Raw genomic sequence first — 23415 nt, forward strand, 5'->3', positions numbered from 1 at the left:
AAGATTAACATCTGATTCCACTTACTAGACCAAAAGAGTATGAACTATAATTTCTTCTGTGGTTAAAAGACATTTTTTTTCACCTGGACTCCTTTTATGCAAGGTTTCACTTCTTTTGAACTTGACTATTTTAAAGGTTAAGATGCATTGAACTAAAAAGGTTTTTTTCATTTATGAGGGACATAATCTATGAATTATACTGTTATATTAAATTGTCCAAAAATATGCCGCTTTTTTAATCTAAAATAATTCTATCCATTAATTAAAAATAACTTTAAAATATAATAAAAATAAAGCAGGTCGTATGTTTTCATCTCAATCTGTCAAGTTGAGACATTGTTACTAAACGCAATTCCAGTTCTAACTTCTATATTTACTTTTCACCATATTTTGACTTGGAACTGACTGCGGTCTGCGTAAACCGAACCAACCAATTGACTTATAATCACGAACCATCTTTATTACTTTAAACTTTTAATACAAACTAATATTTTGAAGGAGAAAAAAATTGGTAACAACCCGCTAAAACCAAACCGTTAAACGGCCAAACCAGTCTGGCCCACCCAACCCGGCATGATTGTTTTGTTGTTCCCCAAAACCGCAATTAGCGGTTTGGTCAAGAATTTTTCTCAAAACCGGCCAAACCAGACCATGAACACCCCTACACGCTTAAACTGTACCTAGCGTAAGGAGCTGGGAATATGAATAAATATTTAGTTTAATAAACAAGTTTCATGAAATTATCCCTCCAATCCTTGTATACCTTCAAGATTTCATTTCTGATGTTATGATTTTCCAACTTCTGCGGCTCCATTCGGCTTGAAACAATTGATATTGCACAACACAACGGTTCGGACCATACCGCCAAACCTGCAACCATTCATCACACTAATCAACATACATTTCCATCATTCACAACCAACACTAAACTTAATTACTTAATTAGCAAACCGTCATTTCACGCACCGATCAATGCTGTTCCTTGCTTTCTCGGGTTGGTCAACGACAGTCGTTGACTTTCCGACATTTTCCACACTCTTCTTTGACTTTTCTCCTTGGTCAACGCTGGATGTTGGCTTGTCTCTACAGTCTGTGCTTGGCCTCGTGTGGTCTGGCCGCTCTATGCTTGCTCTTGGGTAGTCTCTACAGTCTGTACTCATACGGTGTTTATCAACGTTATGTGTGATGGACCCGGTTGAGTTTTGCAAACGGGTTGACTTTTCAACGGCTGATATGAACTTTTTAAGGTGTCTTATGTACACGGGATAGAGCTCCAAATCGCAGTGGTTACCGCCTTTTACCCATAACGGTTCGTACTTGTCTACGCATAGCTCCCAAAGCTGCTTACCGTGAGAGCAATCTACAACATCATCCGCAGTTCCCTGCAACATATAGAAAGTTTCAAGTCTTTGAACTCCACATGTTAGACTACCTTTGACCCGTTTGACCATTTACCCGTTTGACCTGCTTAACAAATTGTTTGGTTGCGGCATGCATTTAAAAAACAAAGCGTGTGATATTGAACACTTACATGAATTACCAAAACCGGGCATTGGACGAATGCTATCTTATCAATATTCTGCGTCACAAGAAAATACAACTCATTGTCAAGAAAGTTGGTAATAGTTCATAAAGTATGAACTAGTATGTGCGGGTTTAAACGGGTCGGTTTAATAATACTTTTAAATAAAACAACTTAGCACGTTATAAACATTTGAATACACGTTCAGCGACTTTTGATCCTCTTTGCAAACTTTTTTTAATATTTGACCCGTTATCAATAAAAAAAGGGGAGACTATTTGCACACTTGGTGTGTAGATAGTCAGCCCAAAAAGGGTTTTTTTGTCCTATATGCATACCCTGCAGTGTCGAGCTGTGATCAAAGCGTGGCGTTTTGGTCCGGTCAACAGACCCGTCAGACACCCGTCAGTCTTTTGTCTGGTTGACCGGACCAAAACGCCACGCTTTGACCACAACTCGACACTGCAGGGTGTGCATATAGGACAAAAAAAACCCTTTTTGGTGTGCATATAGGCATTTGGGCGTGCCAATAGGTACAACCTAAAAAAACGCAATTTGACCCGTTTGAAATAGACGGGTAGATAACCAAAAAAGTAACCTTGTATATATCAAACCAATATGTTCTTTTCACAGGATACAAGACTCTAAGTCCAGACAAGATTGGGCTGTGAAGAACAACAGCCCGTAATCTTGATAAGCGTGACGCCAAATCAATAGTGGGCCCACTACCAACGGATTGACCGTATAATATAACATCTTCTTCGTTCACTCCGTATGTCTCTACAAGACATCTGTATGCAGCTTCTATGTCGGCATATGTGTTGTGTTCAGTTGGCTACATAGATAATTAACAGTTTAGTTATAATGTAAAATCATTTCAATGTCGTTCAAATTCTCGATCGACGTTTGACGATTTTTACCTTACCGGAAGATTGGCCATATCCCGTATAATCATACCTGGATCAAGCAAAAAGATGGTCGTTTTTCGATCAATGAACAGAAGAAATCAAATTACGAAAACATAGAGATTTGATCGTTGAACAGAAAAAATTCAAATGAAAATGTTTCCATAATCATCATAAGTTGACATGAATAGGGGTGTTCATCGGTTCGTTTTTCAGTTTATTTTGTTTAAAAATTAATACGGTTGAAATTGAAAACCAAACCGAATTCAGGAGGTTCAAAACCGAACCAAAAACCAAATTCGAATTTGATTCGCTTTTCAATCGAATAATTGTTTTTTATTTTTATTTTTTGAATTACCATTATTTGTTATTGGATTTGGTATGGCTAAAAGTGTAATTAGATTGGGCTAAATTAAATAAACCATAATTCGATATTTGGTGTATTCGCTTATTCGGTTTGAACCAAATTTTGATTTCTGAAAACTAAAAACCGAATACCCAATTCGGCTACAACCAAAACCAAACCGAAAACTGAATACCCAATTTGGTATCAACCAAAACTAAACCGAAAGCCGATTATTTTATCTGGTTCACTTTAAAACGGTTTCGCTTGGGTTATGTTTTCAGTTTAATCACTGCAAAACGAATAATAAACACCCCTAGTCATACAGAAAACCCCCCAAATTTGAGCATTAAACGAAAACAATTTAATTGAAATTATTGCCATAATCATCATAACTTCATAAGTTGATACAAAAACACCCAAATCTTATCACCACAAAACCTTACTACAAAAACCATATAGATGATGAATCCAATGGATACTGAGTAGGGTTGTTAACCAACCAAGCTGCTCATGAGCTTGAGCCCGCCTTGCTAAAAACTCAAATCAAGCAAAGCTAACATAAGCTCGAGCCCAAGCCTAAAAATAAGCTTGTTTAATAAACGAGCCCGAGCCGGCTCACCACCCTAAACGACCATTTTAATTATTTAAGTCTTATTTAACATATGAAATATATATTTATATCATAGTTGTTATTATTATTATTATTATTATTATTATTATTATTATTATTATTATTATTATTATTATTATTATTATTATTATTATTATTACATAAAATTATGATAAAAAATAACAAAATAATATATGTTATATGTTATTGTATAAATTTTATAATAAAAAGATATAAAATGTATATAATTAATTAATAAATATTAAATAAGCCGAGTGCTAGCTAGGCTTGAGCTTGAAAAACTTCTAATGAGCCGCCGAGCTCGAGCTCAGATTTGTTAAACGAGCTCAAGCTAGATCCAAACCGGCTCGGGTTCGAGCTCGACTTGTATAGACCCATTGATGCGAATTAATAAAAGATGAGTGGACTCGGAACTGAGTTACTAACCCCAACAAGTTAACTCGGAGGTGAACACTGAGTTCACAAAACAACTCATACAACTGACCCAAATCAGCCGCGTTACCATGAGAATACAACACCGTCATTAACGCCGTTTGGTTTTTAACAAAAACCGTCACAATCTCCGTCCCCCGTTTCGTCTTCACCTTCAAAACCTCGACGTTATCTCTCTCCACAACACCCGTCATCCTCAACCTGCTCCCGCCTCCTTCCACCACCGTGTACGACGGTGGATTCGGCGGAAAGAACGCAAACTTCGCCGCCATTGATGACGTTACGCCACCCATCTCCGATCGGGTTTGAAGTTTGAAAGATTGGGAGAATTGATGGAATTAATTTATTATATTTATTAATTAATATTAATGGTGGGAAAAAAATTTGGTGGTTTTTGGTAAGAATCGATGAAAGTGAGAAGGAGAGTGTGAGTGGGGAGAGAGATTTAAGGTTTTGCGGCGTAGATTACGAAAGGGTATATGTGACAACGTTTGGTGTTTGTTTTCCACGTGGCAAGACAGGTAAAGTTGTTTCTTTGTAGTTTGATGTTATCCATGTTAATTACTTGGTTTTCAAATTTTATAAAGTTTGTTTAATAACCTTGAAGTAGATTTTTGTTAAAGGTGTGAGTTATTCGCAAATGTTGGGAGGTCTAGCATATATTGTTTTAATTGGGTCCGTGCTAGAGAGCTCTCTCGCACAATAGATCCCAATTTAACCCCCTCAATGAGAAACGTTATCACCCAGACTTGAACTTGGGACCTGGAAGAGAAAACTCAGCTGGGCCACCATATGTGAAACTTAAATATTCATGGCCACCACCAGAAAACTCACCCGGGCCCACCATATGTGAAACTTAGACCATGGGGTATGGGGCAGGGTTTTGGGCGTGGGTTGGGGGAAAACGCCCAAGCCACCACCCCGGGTGGGCTTGGGTTGGGGCGTGGCCCTTGGGGCTTGGGTTTCAAGTCGGGCGTGGGGCGGTCTTGACATCCTAGCTGGCTTGCTTCCATTCGCTGACCCCGCCATGTCATAGCGAGACATATGAAAATTTTGAATTTTAAATTCAAGCCGTTTGGCTTGGCGGTGCACCCAACCCAAGCCCAACCCACGCCCCGCCATACCCCGCGGACACGTAACCAGGCAGTGGGGGGCTCCTATTCCACGTGTCAACAAATGCCCCAACCCAAGTCTAACCCAAGCCCAACCATACCCCATGGTCTTAAATACCCATGGCCACTACTAGAGCACTAGTAATGGTTAATCTTGAAGTAGAAAACCAATGGTTAAGTAGTGTGAGACTAGCTCATTTGATGTTACTGATTTGGTTCTACACACCCCTTTTCAATGGGGTAGCACACATTATTTTAATTGGGTTCTACAACCTCAACTTCTACCTAATCTGGGGTATCCAAATAGGTGGTGATTGTGTTACCGATTCAGGTAATCTACCTGAAATTCAAATTGGTAATTGTTGCCACCCCTTTTAGAAATGAGGTCTCATATTTAAATCTGGGTAAGAGGGAGTAAATTAGGATTTTGGTTTAAGATAGAATAGAGTAATATTTGTCATTTCAAAAAATATACACATACATAACTAAGGCTATGGGGTATGGGGACCGTCCCCATCCCCGTCTTGGTTCAGCGCCGGCTACAGCCCATCCCGCCCCTCCCCCGTCGAGCTCCGTCCCCGTCTTCAACGTGGAGGAATGGACGTTCAGGACGATCCTCCAATGGTGGGCCCCCCCCCCTCAAGTGGTGGCATTTGGAGACCAAGAAGTAAGGGTTTCTCCAACTGGGTCTAAAAAAGATTTGATTTTTATGAGGGTTGAAAGCTTTGATTTTGTTGGTCTTTTGCTAGGGTTTGCAATGAGGGGTTGAGCAGAAGAAGAACAAGAAAGGTAGAGAGAGAAGAGGGGTTTCTTCATCTGAGTCTAAAAAAGATTTGATTTTTATGACGGTATTGTTGTTGAAGTTTAAATTAGTTGCATTTAGACCCTTGTATGTTTGCGTTTATGTCAATACTAGCGGTAATTTTAGTGTCATTATGGATTCACCGGTGTTAAAAAAACATGTAAGCTCCAAACTATATATGTTAGTTTATTTGTTAAATGTTAAAAAGTAGAAGATTAAAAAAAAACATAAAAGTGATGGGGAGGACTATGACTAGGACCATCACCATACCCTCTAGCCTAACATTTAAGCGGTATGATGAACAATCAAAATGTTTAGTTTAAATCTTGTTTAAATAAAAGGTGCATATACTATATATGTACTTAATATCGATTCCATAGCTATAGGTAGCTATATAATTCTCACAATTTTCTATGTGATTTTGCTTTTTATTTATTTTTTTCATTTATAAGGCAAATAAAAATTGTTTTTTGTTATGTCTGAAACATTGTTAAATAATAAAATGTAAAATTCGCTAATCTTAAAACCTTTAGGACATTTAGACAATGTGTTATGGTGCCGGTGAAGGAGATGGTAAGCCGGCCACATAGGCACGAGGGCGCAGAACACCACATCCGTTGGGCACTAGAGAGAGAAAGGTTGAGGTGATCGCGAGTGTGTGGGCGATTTTGTTGACTTTTTCAAATTATCAGTTAAAATATAAATAAATTATTTATCTCGACCTCACCATTTTTAATTTTTTTTTTGTTACTCATCTAATCACATTTCACATTACCATAAAGCTAAATGTGAAACCAACCTTACCTACGTGACACCCACATAAGAACTTTTGTTTTTATGTTTCATCTCATCATAACCATAAATTCAGTGACTGAAGAAACACTGGATAAATGACCGGAATTAAATTATCCAGGGGGTTAGGTTCTGCATAAAAGGGTGGTTCTCTCTCGTTCGATTCGAGGGGACAGGTCTTCTTCTCCGGTGAATACTGCAAAACAGAACACTGTTAGCCTCGTCAAGGGGAGAAGGGAGGTTCTCTCCTTAACCCGACTCCGGCGTGAGAATAAGTATGCGTTTATGAAGAAGAAGAAGTATTGGTGAAGTGAGTGTAACTTGAAGTTCATACCTGAATTACTCTTATATTTATAGCCAGGAGTTTGGGCGGGAAAACTTTTTGCTGAAATATTAACGGAAGATGCTAACCCCGTAAGCGGTTACTTTCTCTCCGTTAATTATTTTGATCGGATTGTGAGTGCACACGGATCGCGATCTTGATCGATGGCTGGGGTGCAGCCAAGTGGAAAGTGGGTAAGTAGAGGTTTCTCTCCAACTTCATGCCATCATCGTGATTTCAGGGTGCCCTGGGATGATGACACGTGTCTCAGACGGTTACAACTGTCTGGTGGTGCACGATTGAGTCTTCTAGAAGATTACTGCCATAATCTGGTGTGGCTCCTTATCGTGTGGTGTCAGCTTAAATAATATCCAGATCTGGGTATTATTATGCGGAAGTGCTTAACTGGGATTTTTACCCCTGTTGGTTACAGGGAATAGCGCAAGGACTTATTAACTTCCTTTTGGCGCGCGCAGGTGTTAGTTGTTGCCTTTCTCTTAAGTTCTCTTTGTTGGACTAGTGCGTGGCCGCGCAAGGTCTAAAGAGGGTTAAAGGGCGAGGTTCTGGTATGGTCCCAAATACTTAATACGAGGTTTTTGGGACCTTACCCCTTCAGTGACAAAGCTTGAGATTTCCAGCTGAGGGGTCGAAAACGTATATACATAAAAAATTCTATACAGAAACTACATACCGAACACTACTGAGCAAAAAGTTCAGGGGTCCCCCCCAACCCCTACAAAGCTGCGCCCCTGGGCGAATTATACTTTGTGTAAACAGTTTTTTTAAGTAAAGAATATCAGGGTGTAAATTAGAAAGACGGTGTGGGTGTTTTCGTATTCGGGTGTGATGTAGTGCGTGATACGGAAACGAAGATCAAACACGTTGATTCAAAGAATACCCGTGTGTTCTTCCCCAACCCCCAAGATTCCACCCAAGAGGCACGGAATTTGAAGTGAAAAAATCAATTATGTCAAAATTCAATTCTGATTATCCATATTACTAGAGGGACATATAAATAGAAACCGAAATTCAAAACGGGCCTAAAAAAGATAACGGGCCAAACACACGACCTAAAACAAAAAGCCCAAAATAGTTTAAAAAACATAAAAATGCAAATAAGAAATAAAAATAAGCGTTTTTTGGCCCGGACGATGACCCAAACCGCCGTAGGCAACAAGATGGAGCTCGTTCTCACGTTCGTTTCGCCTGGTCGTACGCCCAAAATGGACCCATGTAGCCCAAGTTAGAGCCATTTTAGTGAAGCCCCTTTTGTTACACGATCTTGGGCCTCCAAATACAAAATAGTCCGCTCCTCTACACTTGGGTCTGCATCAGGGTGGGGAGTTGGGTTCAATTAACAAAGTTACTGGAGTTAGATGTTGATGTTAGTGTGATTTTGCTTTGTTTGATTAAGGGTTCGAGCCTTATTAAACACATGTTTAACTTGTTTTAAGTCATTAAAAAAGGCAAAAAAATGGTGCTTCCACATTAAAAATTCATAATTTTATATTGGCTAGGTCATGACTCATGAGTGGGTGGGTGTGTGTCATGTTGGTGTGTCGGAAAGGTGCAGACAAATCCTTCTCCAATTCGCTTTGTCTTTTCTTATAATAAAACAAACATTTTCAGGAAAAAATCATGAAATCATCATTTAATTTGGTGGTTATAGAATATATATAGGTGGTAGTCTTAGAGCTACCGGGCAGATTAAGGCATTTTGGCATTAAAATACAGTTTGAGCCCATGTTTTTATAGCTTAATGGCATTTTGAAATGAGATAAAGTCTTTGAGACTAATATGTATTTGGTTTGATTATCACAATGGGTTTTTCTCGTATTTATTTATTGGGTTTCATCCTTAATTGGTGTATAATTAATTATTGCCTAGTGAAGATGGATATGATCGGGTAGTTTCGCTGGTGGCACAATAATACTCTAGCTGTCCGTCAGTGATCCAAATTTGTCGTTCAAAAAATTAAATAAATAAAATAAAATACAGTTTGAATGAAAATGAATCATGTCGAAACGGGTCGGGTTATGTAGTAAGCTAGTTTTTGTTTCACCCATGTTGCGGGCACTAAGCTGAATATTTCTCTCTCGTAACATGTAGGTCTGTGCTTCAGTTACTTTTACATACCACTCATAACACGACCTAAAAAAATTACATCGAGTCAACCAATTAAAACAAAATACTACCATAGTTTTGCTAAAAAATCTAAAACGTTGGAAACACTATAATTTTAAACTGGGGACAAAATTGTAATTTTCAAGACTAATGGGCGTGTGTCAGACATCCAACTGACACAAATAAAAATTACACCAATTCAACCAATTAAAACAAAACACTACCATAATTTTATATAAAAAAACTAAAATGATGGCATGACTGAAAATTTACATTGTGGTCAAAATCGTAATTTCACAGGGGAAAAACAAAAAGGTTGACAAAACTGTAAATTTGAGCCGAGAGCAAAATCGTAATTTGGCTGGAAAGGTAAAAAACAAAGCTAAAGGCAAAACTGTAAATTTAAACGGACAAAATCGTAATTTAGCTTGACCAATAGGGAAATGTCAGCGTAGCAGCTAATCGCTCATTTTGATAAGGGAAACACTATTCTCTGCCATGGTGATTGTTGTTATTGGTAATAATAAAAGTATTGAATTAACACAAACAAACTATTTAAATAGATGCTAAATAATTAAATTTAAATAAAGACAAAAATAACCATCAAAACATTTACAAAAATAAAAAAGTTAAAAAAATAAGAACTAAAAAAATCAATGAATTCAATGTAAATAGAAAAGGAAAAAGACCTCAAACTTGAATTCCTCTTGAAGAAAAGTCAAATGTGGAAGTTCAAATTTAATTTTTATCTTCATTGCTGGCATAGGGTAGGTTGGTAGGCGTTGGCTTCCAAAGACAACGTACCAGGCCCTTAAGTGGACGCGAAGTTGGACCAGGGTATAACGTGCGTTAGCCTCGACCTCCTGCACAAATCAATGTAATAATCGTTCATCAACCATTTTTTCATGTTGTGTTATTTACAATGATAACATACAAATCATGAAATCATCATTATTAGGTGGTAGTTTTGCCCGGATGGTCCCCGTGGTTTCACGTTTTTTCACGTTTAGTTCCCACCATTCGGAAATAGCAGGTATGCTCCCTATGGTTTGTCATTTTGTTACCCCGATAGTCTCCTACCATTTACTTAGGGGACTATTCGAGTAACAAAATAACAAACCATAGGGAGCATACCTACTATTTCCAAACTAACTGACATCTACTCCGGGGACTAACCGAGTAACAAAATAACAAACCATAGGGAGCATACCTGCTATTTTCAAAAGGTGGGGACTAAACGTGAAAAAACGTAAAACCACAGGGACCATCCGGGCAATTAACTCTTAACATATATATATATATATATATAGGGTAGGGTTCCAGCGTGAACAACCTCCCAAGAGTGAACTGCGTGAACAGATCTGGACCCTTGATTTCATTTTTAGTTGTTAAGGGTAGGATTGTAATTATATAAAAAATTAGATTTAAATCATTATTTTAATAATTGAATTAAGTTACATCTTTCCTATTTTAAATTCATTATCCACAATATATTTACTATTTTAAATTCATTATCCACAATATCTTTTATTTCAATTTTATTTTTAAGATTTTCACCACCAGAATTTGAATTATGATTTTTAAGATCCACGTAACCTTCATATTTCAAACGGTATACACATGTGTACTTGGATATGAATTGAACAGTATGCATGTGTACTCAGAATCGTGCATATGTGTAATTAGCTACATAATACATACATATAAACAAAACCTGTAAAACTATTTTATATTTAGCAAATTACAAGTTCCATAATGTTTGCAAAACCAAAAAAAAAAAAAATACAATTACAAGTTCCAGTTTCGTGAAAACAATAAACGCAACATAATCGAAAAAACAAAAAAAAACATAGTCTTTTACAACTAGTCGCCACGTTGTATGCTGAATCATCCTTATCGACCAAGCAAACAAACATACGTGAATCATCCTTATCGACCTTCCATCTCCACTTTTCTCGTTAACGACGTCTCCTATAATAGTACAAAAAACTCAGCAAATTAGTACTTTGCAAAATTCACAAGTGTACATCAACTACTTTACATATTCAATACACAAAAAAAATATGAGATATCACAAAAATATACGCTATACACATGTGTACATCGCATTAAAATCAGAGCAAAATCAGAATACACATGTGTACATCACATTAAAAACAGGAGAAAAATCAGAATACACATGTGTACAGCGCGTTAAAAACAGAGCAAAAATCAAAAAATTGAACAAAAAAATGGGACATCACAAAAACAGACGCTATACACATGTGTACATCGCATAAAAAACAGACAAAAAACATAATACACATGTGTACATCGCAACCATTTTAAACATTACTTCCAGTATTATGGAAACTAAATGATTTTTATTGAAAATTGAATCTTATCATTTAAACATAGATACAAGCTCAAATCATATAACATAATTTTATATTTAAGATTTCCAAAATTCTTATTGAAAAATTTTAATCCTATGATGCTAACAACCGATACAACAAAAAAAAAAAAACAATAATCAGTGAGACACTTTACAACCTGTAATTGGTAAAAAAAAAAGTAAACATTTGAAAAAGTCTAGGTACAGACGTACAGTGAAGAGGGTGATATTGTTGAAGGGCCATGATGTAAAAACAGACAAAACTAAAATCAGTGCACAAATCCTTTTTGAGTTTCTCCACTTGAAAAGGAACAATACAATGCATTTAGAAAAGAAAGTTTACTAACTCGGAAGAAATACGGAGACCGGGACCTCGCGGCGGAGTGTCTGGTGCAGATCGTCGACGGCGAATGGTGGAGGCGGTAGGGATGGACGGAGTCGGACGGTGCTGATCGGAGGTATGAATCAAACGCTGTTTCGTCGGACGGGATTTACGCAGATCGGAGGGATTTATGCTGTTTCGTCGGACAGGATTTATGCTGTTTCGTCGGACGGGATTTATGCACTCATCTGGGAGTTTTTTGGGGTAGAGCAGGGGAAGAAAACGAGGGACGCTGTTTCGCCGGCGTTGCTGATCGGACGGTTGCTGTGGTTGCCGGAGAAGAGAACGAGGGAGAGAGCAGATGTATTGATTTGTGAAGGTGAGAGAAAATTGGATCTGGAAGAAAGTTTGAATATTGATTTGTGAGATTGAACGAAATTTATGGAATAATTTAAAATGGAAATTACAGATGTACCCTTTGTCATTTAATTAATTAGTAACAACTAATCAAATAATTACCATCATGCCATTGACTTAAGATCTCAAGATGATAAAAATTAAGGGCCGAGATCAGTTCACGCAGTTCACGCTTGGGATTTTGTTCACGTTTGAACCTAATCCTATATATATATATATATATATATGTATGTATATATATGTATATATATATATAGTAAATTACGTTTTGGCCCCTGTGGTTATATCACTTTTACTATATTAGCCCAAAATAAGAATTTTTAACATATCTGCCCCCATGGTCTTTATAACTAACCATTTTGGCCCCTAAGTCTAACCATTTTGGCCCTCATGGTCTCTATAACTAACCATTTTGGCCCCCATGATCTTTAGACTTAGGGGCCAAAATGGTTAGTTATAGAGACCATGGGGGTAGATATGTTAAAAATTCTTATTTTGGGCTAATATAGTAAAAGTGGTATAACCACAGGGGCCAAAAACGTAATTTACTCATATATATATATATATATATATATATATATATATATATATATATATATATATATATATATATATATATATATATATAGAGAGAGAGAGAGAGAGAGAGAGGGGTTAACATACAAAACGCCTTATCGTACTTCACGTACGCGACAGTCGCAACCAACAGATTATGGCAATAATCACGCATAGATCAGTTAATCACGCATGGGAGCAGTTAATCACGCATAAGATCAGTTTTTTAAAGATAATCACGCATAGATCATAATTACGCACGTTCAGTTGATCAAAAAATGGAGATAATCACGCATGAGATCATAATTACGCACGTTCTATTTGGTCGCGTACGTTAATGTACGTTAAGGCGTTTTGTACATTATATATATATATATATATAGAGGATCAAGATCATTTCAGAACCAAAAAAATTTACAAAACCTGCAGAACTCTTTACAGCCATTATTTTATTTATGAGGGGCATTAAAGTAATTTTACACCTAGAAAATTATCACATTTTTAATTTAACCTTCCACTATTTTCTCACATTCAAATCTAAAAAAAAAATGAATACGTATATTCAATCACACTAGTTTGAATTAGTTCCTTTTTTTTCTCACATGACTCCATATAGATTAAATTTGAACTACACCTAATCGATTACATTATGCAAATTTGAAAGATCAAGAACCATATTAAAAAAGAATCTTGTAGTGATCATGATATAATTTTAGTTGAGTACGTGTATATGATATATGCATATATGTAGTTGACATATTTACATATGTGTAATCATGCAATTAGTTATGTATATTATATTTACTTATATGTAATTCACTTATTTGCATATATGTAACTGACATGTTTACATTGCATTCGTATTTTTATTCATACATACATAGTAAACATACAAAGATAACTCTAGTGTATATAGTTATAGTTGAGTACGTGATATCTGCATATATCTAAATATATTATGTGTAATGAAACCATTTACATATGTATATAATATTTACGTATATGTAATTAAGTTACTTACATACGTGTAAGTGACATATTTATATACGTAAACAATGCTTCACATATGTAAAAACCTCAAAATCCTAAGAATGAAATTGAAACTTAAAATCCTAAGAATGAAATTGAAAATTAAAGGCAGTGCATATCTGCAATTATTCTTAGAGCAAAATTTGAGGAAAAAAAACAAAGAAACGAAAGATAGGAGAAAAGAAGGGGATAAGTTATGGCTTTTTCAACTTTTATTAATGTTTGTTGACCATTATACCCTTATAATATTAAAATTGCCTCCTTAGTTTTCTTTTTAATTACAATTTTACCCTAATCTATTTTCAACCATTGATTAATAAATCAATGACTCTAAAGAGTTCTTAAAGTTCTGCACAAATTGTGAGTACTGCATAGAACCCAACCCTATATATATAATATAGGTAAGGTTTATGCGAGAACCAATGTGAACACAATCTAAAATAGCTAAAAAAACCTAACCCTCCCCCCCCCCCCAAAAAAAAAAAAAAAAAAAAAAAAAAAACTACCCCCCCCCACCCACCAAAAAAAACTCCCTCCCCCCACCCCCAAAAACCTAAACCTCCCCCCCCCCCCAAAACTAAAATGTTAAAAACTAAACCCTCAAAAAACCTAAAAAACTCTAAAAAAAATCAAAAATACACACAAAAATTTTTTTTATATATATTTTTAAGTTAAAATCGCTACTTTTAGTAGAAAAAAAAATTAAAGAATTTTTTTTAATTTTTTTTTGCTACTAAAAGTAGCGATTTTTTTATAAAAAATATTAAAAAAAATTGTGTGTTTTTTAGCTATTTTTAGGTATTTTTGGTTGTATTCACATTGGTTCTCGCAATAAACGGTGGTTCCTAACGGATCCTTGTCCAGACAGGTATCCGTTAGGAAGCACCCTTTATTGCGAGAACCGCGAGAACCAATGTGAACACAACCAAAAATAGCTAAAAAACACACAATTTTTTTTAATATTTTTTACCTCAAAATCGCTAATTTTCGTTACCAAAAATTATTTTTTTGGCTACTAAAAGTAGCGATTTTGATGTAAAAAATATTATTATTTTTTTTGTTTTTTTAGGTTTTTTGGAGGTTTAGTTTTTAGCATTTAAGCTTGGGGGGGGGGGTTAGGTTTTTTTTAGGTGAGCGAACTCGGTTTCGGTCTGGTGGACTGGTAATCCCTAACGTTTCTAAACCGATTAAATGTGATAAAGGTGAGCGAACTCGGTTTATGTTATGCTGCTTGCTTTGTTATGAAAACCACGATTCGCATAAACATTTATTCTTTGAATGCAAATACTCAACGCAGGTGTGGGATATGGTTCGTTTCAAAGCTGGCATGGATAATATTGAGTCAAAGTGGGAGGATATCGTCGGTTGGCTTCTGCTCAAATGCCACTCGAAGATGGTGGCTGATTATGTGAGTAGACTTGTAGTGGCAGCTTCTGCTTATCTTATATAGCAGGAACGTAATGCGAGGATTTTCAAGAATCAACTGCGACCGCCGGAGAAACTCTATGATTTGATAATCGAGACTGTTCGGTATAAGCTTATGGGAGTCAAGTTGAAGCGGAATGAGAGAGTTCGAAGACTCTTAGGAGAATGGGGGATTCCAGATGCGGATACTAATGGTGATGGCGATTGAGTAGGCATTTGGTTTCGTTTTTCAGTTTCTAGATTGTAGTCTAGTTGTGTTTTCTATTGTTTTTACTTTTGTTGGTGGATTTGGTTACTTTCATGGGGCATGTCCCATGTTTGAACTAGTGTAGACTCACTACACTACTTGTTTTGTTTGGTTGTGAATATATAGAATCATCGGGGTAACCCCTTTACCCAAAAAAAAAACTCGGTTTCGGTCTGATGTTCTTTCGTTCCAGCAGGGGGGAAACGGAGAGAAAGGTGGAGGGTGGGTTGGGTTGGGTTGTTTTGTTTTTATAGAGTGGGGAAGATGAAGGGTAAATTTGTCATTTCATATCCACTTAACGGAGAAAACTAACCGTCATCCATTCCAGGGACTATCCGAGTAACAAAATGTTAAACCACAGGGAGCACCGGTGTAATTTCCAAAAGTTGGGGACTATAGGTGTTATTTTGCAAAACCACAGGGACTATCCATGCATTTTCCTCTATATTATATATAAGTTTATAAAAACATTTCGGGCCGTTTAAAAATTTGGGTCTCGGGCGATGACACGGATTGGAACGGTAATAATTCAAAGATTGATCACACACCCAGTTCTACTTAAGTCACTAAATTAATTTCTATAACTTACCACATGTTTTCAAGAGCTAGATGATGCAGATTCTTCATTCATGCATAAATTTGCCTTCATTTCACCATCAATTTCTTGGATTCAAGGTTGTTTTAGGGTCTCCTCTCCTTCACGTGTGTCAACACACACTCACCACACACACATAAACATCCTCCTGAAGTTTCTATTTCGTAGAAACGTTAACCCAATTCTCCAATTTCAGTCCCTCTAGTTGTTACTTGATCACAATTGTCACAACTTTCATTCTTTATTTGTTTGACTAAGCATTTAGCTAGGTTAAATAGCCTAGTTATTTTATTTCATCCTATAACATATGAAAACAAACTTGCGAATTTAAAAATTCGAGTTTTGGGCGTTACATATCAATGCCCTGAATCGCAAAAAGGGCATAACTAAAGATCAAGTGATTGAGGCATCCGTGCCGACTACCGACGACATCATAATAGAACCTTCTGTCATCTTGCGGCTTGGAGAATTTTACGTGCCAATTTTAACAGTTAAGTCGTTTATTTTAATTAACTTTTTATATATTGTTTTTAATTAAGTTGGGTTGTAATGTTTTTTATTCTAGTTTAACAAAACGTTTTATTTTTTATATTGTTGGGTTATAGCCTTAGGCCATTAGTTATACTGGTCCCAACTCCAAGTAAGTTTAGCGCTATATCAACATCTTCACTCATCTCATACTTTTATCCCAAAACCTATGTTATACTTCACTAAGTTTACAGCTCTCAGATTTTATTTTTTATATTATTTTAGACAATTATAATTCAAATTAAACGAATATATTTTTGGTTTATCTATATCTTCTACTTAATACCAACTATCCCTAGAATAATTCAAATTAAATGAATATATTTTTGGTTTATCTATATCTTCTACTTAATACCAACTATCCCTAGAATGTTTTTTTTTTTTTTTTTTCAAAATTGTGACATAATCAATTAAGCAGAAAACAAAATTAAGTCGCAGAAAACAAAACTAAGTCAAATGGTAGTTTGCCTTAAAAAAAAGTTCAATGTAATTATAAAAATTAAGTCAATTTGTACCACATGTTTTATCAATTGTACTTTTATGTTTTTTACTTTTAAACTCTATATTTTTTTTACAAATTATCCAATACTATAATTAACCATTAACCAATACTATAATTTGCAACATTTTTATGCTTAGGAAGTTTTTCAAAGAAAAATTGAGTTTTTACTTTTAATCCAAAACTAATTATTCTTTACTTTTAACCCAAAACTATTTGATTTTTTTTTTTAACTTTTAACCTCAAAACTTGTCATCTTTATTTTTAACCCAAAACTATTTAATTTTTATAGAGTTAATTGCCAAAATCGTCCCTGAGTTTTGGGCAGGTTTGCCATTTTCGTCCAAAATGACACTTTTGTACCATATTGCCCCCAACATTTGTAACTTTTTGCCATTTTCATCCAAACCACTAACTTAGTTTATTTTTCTGTTAAGTTGAGAATATTTGGATGAAACTGGCAAATATAAAACCATAGGGACGATCTTGGCAATTTACTCAAACTCTTTTAATTTCTTTTATTTAATTAATTTTGTTACATATATAATAAAAAAGAATATACATGCTATTTTTATGAAAAAAATAATAGCTTTGTCACATAATTTTTATAAATTTTCATCCAACCACTAACTAAGTTCATTTTTCTATTAAGGCGAAGGATGTTTATAAACTAAGACAGAAATTAATTTCTACTTTTTTTATATAGATCATTTTTATAAAAGTAAAATCTACTTAAATCTCTAAATTTTATAAAACTAAAATGTTGGTAACCTTGTTGAAAAAGGTCAAATAAAAAAATCTTATCATATGTACCAAGTTTGTAATTCATCTTCTACTCTTTTAAATTCGCTCCTAAGGAAAAACAGAAGCCAGTGCCCCCCCTCCCTCTATCAAACAACGTATCGTTACCAAACCTTAAAATTACCCACCAAATTGTAATTATAATGCTATGAACCAAAAGTTTCTTTACTCAAGCCACTCAGAATAAGTATTAATTAGTTACCCTCATAACCTTAATTAAATAAATATTTTATTTCTACCAACATATTTCCTAGGAGCTCAACACATTTAAAAAGTATGTAACGTTTTACATTTTTTTTCTATCTCTACAACTGATAAATACTAAAAGTTGTAATCGATTGTTATGTGTTGCACACCAGTGACGTTTTCTCTTTATAAAACTGATTTATATAAAGAAGCTGTAAATTAATCTCTGTCTTAGTTTATAAAATTTAAAACATCCTTCACCTAAACAGAAAAAATAAACTGAGTTAGTGATTTGGATGAAAATTTATAAAAATTATGTGACAAAACTATTAATTTTTTTTTCTAAAAACTCCATGTATATTCTTTTTTATTATATATGTAATAAAAATAATTAAATAAAAGAAATTAAAAAGGGTTTGAGTAAATTGCCAAAATCGTCCCTGTGGTTTTATATTTATCAGTTTCATCCAAATATCCTCAACTTAACAGAAAAAATAAACTAAGTTAGTGGTTTGGATGAAAATGGCAAAAAGTTACAAACGTTGGGGGCAATTTGGTACAAAAGTGTCATTTTGGACGAAAATGGCAAACCTACCCAAACCTCAGGAACGATTTTGGCAATTAACTCATTTTTATACTTGAGTAAACTGCTATTTTGGTCCCTGAGGTTTGGTCACTTTTGCCATTTTAGTTCAAAACTCAAACTTTTTAAAACTGGGTCCCCATGGTTTCACTTTTATTGCCATTTTGGTCCAAAAATGAAATCAGCTGATATTTGACTAATAAAATTCTGTTATTTTGTCTTTTTCCTTAGGGGCAAAATGGTCAATATAATTTTATTATAATACATTTGTAAGTCCCCCTAACGCGTGCGGATCGTAACAGAATCGTCGATCCAACCTAGAGTGTGGAATCCCCTAGATCAGATTTCACAGAAAACGAGTAGAACAAGAATCAAGAACACGATACACTTTCAATCCGGTCTTCTATTGATTATCCAACACGAACGTTTACAATCAATTCAAGACCACAAGAAATCTCTCAGCCACTCTCTGTAGATTTCTCTAACTCTCTCTCTATTCCTGTAGATGTGTAACCTAAACCCTAATGCCAAGCCTTGTTTATATAGGACAAGGTTTGCACATGGGCTTTGTTCTGGGCTAGGCCATTCTCTAAGCCCATAACACTAAATAACTCCCTAACCAATATGCTAAGCCCAATACAAAATATCCAAAGACTAAATAAACAAACTATTAAGCTATTGACACAAAACATGCACTAACAAACTCCCCCTTGACAATAGCTTCATAGTGTAACTTTGTCATCAAACATCTTGCAGTCTTTTGGTCTTTGGATAGCGTCAGCTACACACAGTTTATGACATCAACAAACTCCCCCTTAGCTGATGCTTCCAATCTCCAAAACTTTCATTCGTTGTAGATCAGCGAACTGACAATCTTTGGTTAAGCAAGTATCTTCAACTCTTCATATCACTTTCTTTTTCTGCAATGTAGTAGAAGGATCCTACCATGCATCTTCACATATCTTCACTTAAATCTGCACTTTACTTGTATTCTGCACTTCATTTTGATAACTGCATCAATCTGTTTAGAAACACAAGCAAGTATCTCGGAAAACCATTAGTCTTTTTCGCATTTAAAGATAAACCAATAATTTATCTCATCATGCAAAAACAACAATCTGTCAGTTCAAAATGGGAGATCTTTTAAAAAGAAATCTTTTTGGTATTTTTGATATTTTTCAACAGACACTACACTAACTAAACTAAACTCAAAAATATTTACAGTACTTCTTTTTGTGAGTATCATGTGCAAGAAGATCATATCAACAAGATCAAACTGTCTTCACACTATTTGATAATTCTTTATGTAATTTTTTGTGAAAAGCAGTTCAAGACGATTACCAGTATGTTTGTCCACTTAAACAAAATGCATGAACATTTCAAGTACCATTACCGTATGATACGTTAAGGTAATTTTATTATACCGAAATACAAGCGTGTCCCACTTCAGGATGTACCCCCGCGATCAAGGTATGCACAAAGATTCATCGTAGTAGGTGAGTATACTGAATTCATCCGTTTTGTATTTCAACGATAGATAATTGGTGAACAGGTCAGTACTTCCGTACAGCAGAGAGACCAAAATATCTTATCGAGGGCTAAGACAGATACCATTTTTGGTACGAATTGTGCATTTTGCACTTATTGAATGACTCTTATGAGAGCTTTTTTTTTTATTTTCAAGGTTTTGGCACTTTTAGCTCTTTTAAGATATCCTGGGTGTGTCTAGGTCAGCATGTATCTGGATGCAGCAGAAGGACACCCCTGATATCCCCGGATGAAATAACAGTATAAAGACCCAAAACTTCAGATTTTGGCAATCTATCAACGCAAGAATTAAGGTCATTAAACCATACACCACTGATGTGTTCCTCACTCATACTCAGTGCGTTTAGGTTTATATCACTTTGGTAAGTTGATTATTTCATGCTTTTTGCCTACTGGTACATCATATGATGAAGCTGCTATCACACTTAAGCAATTTTGGTTCAATTTCAGTGTGACAGTCTAACTTGCTGATGTACTATCATTTCTTCTTTTTCACACCATGAACTCATTTTTTATTTTCTATTTTTTTTTTCATCTAAAATTTTACAACTTACTCCCCCTAAACACACACACTAACTAAACTCTTTTTGGCTTAGAGGAATTTCTCCCCCTAAGTAAGTTTTAAAAACACAAATTTAAACACAAACAAACTCCCCACTTTAAATCTGACAAAAGTTTTTCACGCCTAAAGCTTAGAATAATCAAAATAGTTGCAGAAGTAAATAGTTCGTTACCCATGTTAACCGACTATTCACCTCAGATGCTGTACAGGAATAACCACTGTCGAACACATCAACAGTCCTTCTTGGTCATCCTGCATTCACTCAACAACTCAGTTAGTTTTGAGAACCCAAGCCTTGATGGTCTTGGGTTTTCCTTATTCATCAAATACAGGAACATCCATCCAATATCCATCACTCCTTAATGGAGTCTTGGATTGCTTACCCATTGTTGAACAAGATGGATAATTTCCATTAGGTCTTTGATTGCGAGAGATCCAATAACCTCCCGTATTCTCTGACCTTTGGAAATTGTTATCTTGATACCTTCTTCTCTCACTATTATACCATGAATTTAGAAAAAAATTTGGATGTTGTTGAACATTCGAGTTACTAAAACCCCTATGTCCATTTCTTTGCTGAAAATTTCGATTACCAACAGTTTGGTATCGATTTTGATATCCAAAATTTTTATTTTGACTTTGAAACCGATTTGATTTACCATTATGATGACTTAGTTGTGGAGATATACTTCTTGGTCTATCAAATCTTTTCGAAGTTGAAGGTTTAGATTGAAATTCAGGTTTCTTCGTCTGACAACTAGTTTTTACACTCTTGTTTAACTCAACCTGATTTCCATCCTTAACCTCATCAACCTTTTGTTTACCTTTCTTCAAAGGACAACAACTCGCCACATGTCCTTTGTTGTGACATTTAAAACAAGATCTTTTCTTATAAGTTTTCTTTTTGTTTGATCCCTTTTTAAATGAGTTGGCCTTTCTGTCTTCAGTATCCTCATCCACTTTATGAGGTGTACTGTTAGACCCAACAGATTCTTTCAAAGAAACTGGACTATTAGGCAAGTCCACAGCTATCGGATCCACTACTACTTGTGCAGTGGTTACAAAATCAGTTAGCTCATCTTCAGTTGGTAAAAATGAGTAGTCTTGATTTCCAGAAGATGAAGCTTTAGTATACCCCACCCCTGTTTTATCATTACTTTTTTTAAACCTTTTTGAATTTGAGTTCTGACTAACGAAGAATTCCCAAAGTTGTGTAACTTCCCCTGAAGTTCTACAATTTTGGCTTGTGCATCAGCCAATTCTGTGCACTTTTCTGAAAGCTCGTTAGTCTTTTCTTTCACAGTTTCACGAGCCAAATCAATGACCTGTAATAGTTCATTGACTTTGCTTGTTAGACTGCTAATTTCCTGTTCAGTTGATTTGAGTTTATTTAAACAATCTGACTCTCGTTTAATCAAAAGAACATTTGACTCTTTTAATTTTTGCAATTCAGCTAACTGAATTTTGTTTTGCTCCGATAGTCTGTCAACTTTACCCTGTAGTTCAGTGCAATTAAGACATGTATGACTTACAGGTTCTGATGTTACCTTCACCTCTGTTGCAAGTTCATTCACATCTTTCAAGCCCTTTGAAACTTCTGTATCCTTCTTCTCAACAGTTTCCTTATCAGCTTTCATCTTTTCAACCTCAGCAGCTACTTCTCCTATCTTCACAGCTGCAAACTCAGCAACCAATGCTTGATCACAAGTATTCACTTTTGACGAGATCTGATAACGTTTTTCCAAAGCTTCCCACAGGTCTCTAGAAGTCCCATACGTCTTGAAAGTATGTTTAACACCCTCAGGCAAGGACATCTTTATTGCTGCGAAAGCTTTCTTCTCAGCATCAACCAGCTGTTTCTCAGATTCATCCATCTTGTTATAAGAAATAACTTTAACTCTTCCTTCAACACGACGTGTAGGAGCAACATAACCATCTATCATACAGCTCCACATTCTCGTATCTTCACTTTTCACAAATGCCTCAAACTGCTCTTTCCAGTCAGCATATTCTTTGACGTTTACAAGCTTTGGCCAGTTCTTAGCAACCTCACTTCCATTATCCTTCTTAGCCATCGCGTAGCGTAAAAGTTTAAATGAATTTTGGTAACCTGTGTCAAAATCCAAATCTAACTTCTCTACTGATCCTTGTCGAGCTATTACCGTAAGCGAACTGATAAAACCGTACACAATATTTTCCGAAAACTGTTTTTACCAAATTATACCGTTAGATTCGTCTCGAGATTACGATTCCAATGATATATAATGTCAAAAACCTATTTCGGGATTTTCCAGAGTCCTTTTTCTTTTTCTTTTTCTTTTTCTTTTTCTTTTTGTCCTAAAAATCCAAGGATCTCAACGGTGCAAACGGTTTCCTGAGATGAGTTACGGATAATTTTCTAAACGCGAAACTGTGAAATTTTTCTTACGCAAGCCAAGAAAAATTCCACCTTGTCCGAAATGGTTCCTTTTCTTCCGAAATGAACAAGTCTGATCCGAAATGATGTTGTCTAATCCGAAATCAACACCCTCAGATCCGAAATGGAGAAAGCTGATCCGAAATCAACATCTCTGGTCCGAAATGAACAATTTTTGATCCGAAATGCAACTATCTGGTCCGAAATGCACTGTTTTAATCCGAAATGCAGTGTTATCTATCCGAAATGGATCCGAAATCCTTGATTTCTATCTGAAATGGTCCGAAATTTATGCTGTTTTGTCCGAAATCCAAGCTTGTTTGTCCGAAATGACTGAATT

The 23415-nt window shown here is 35.4% G+C and overlaps 1 protein-coding gene across 1 annotated transcript; it reads right to left on the bottom strand.

Annotated features, from left to right (window-relative positions):
- Positions 1-434: 434 nt before the first annotated feature.
- LOC110911039 (alpha/beta hydrolase domain-containing protein 17B) lies at positions 435-4259 on the bottom strand. Its single transcript, XM_022155602.2, has 6 exons — positions 3831-4259; positions 2443-2479; positions 2121-2357; positions 1532-1579; positions 967-1382; positions 435-870 (listed from the first exon to the last, which is right to left on the bottom strand). The coding sequence occupies exons 1-6, from the start codon at positions 4127-4129 to the stop codon at positions 786-788; spliced, it is 1122 nt and encodes a 373-aa protein (XP_022011294.1). The 5' UTR covers positions 4130-4259; the 3' UTR covers positions 435-785.
- Between the last annotated feature and the right edge of the window lie 19156 nt (positions 4260-23415).

The sequence above is a fragment of the Helianthus annuus genome, chromosome 15, assembly GCF_002127325.2.
Source record: "Helianthus annuus cultivar XRQ/B chromosome 15, HanXRQr2.0-SUNRISE, whole genome shotgun sequence".
In the NCBI taxonomy this organism is placed as follows: domain Eukaryota; kingdom Viridiplantae; phylum Streptophyta; class Magnoliopsida; order Asterales; family Asteraceae; genus Helianthus; species Helianthus annuus.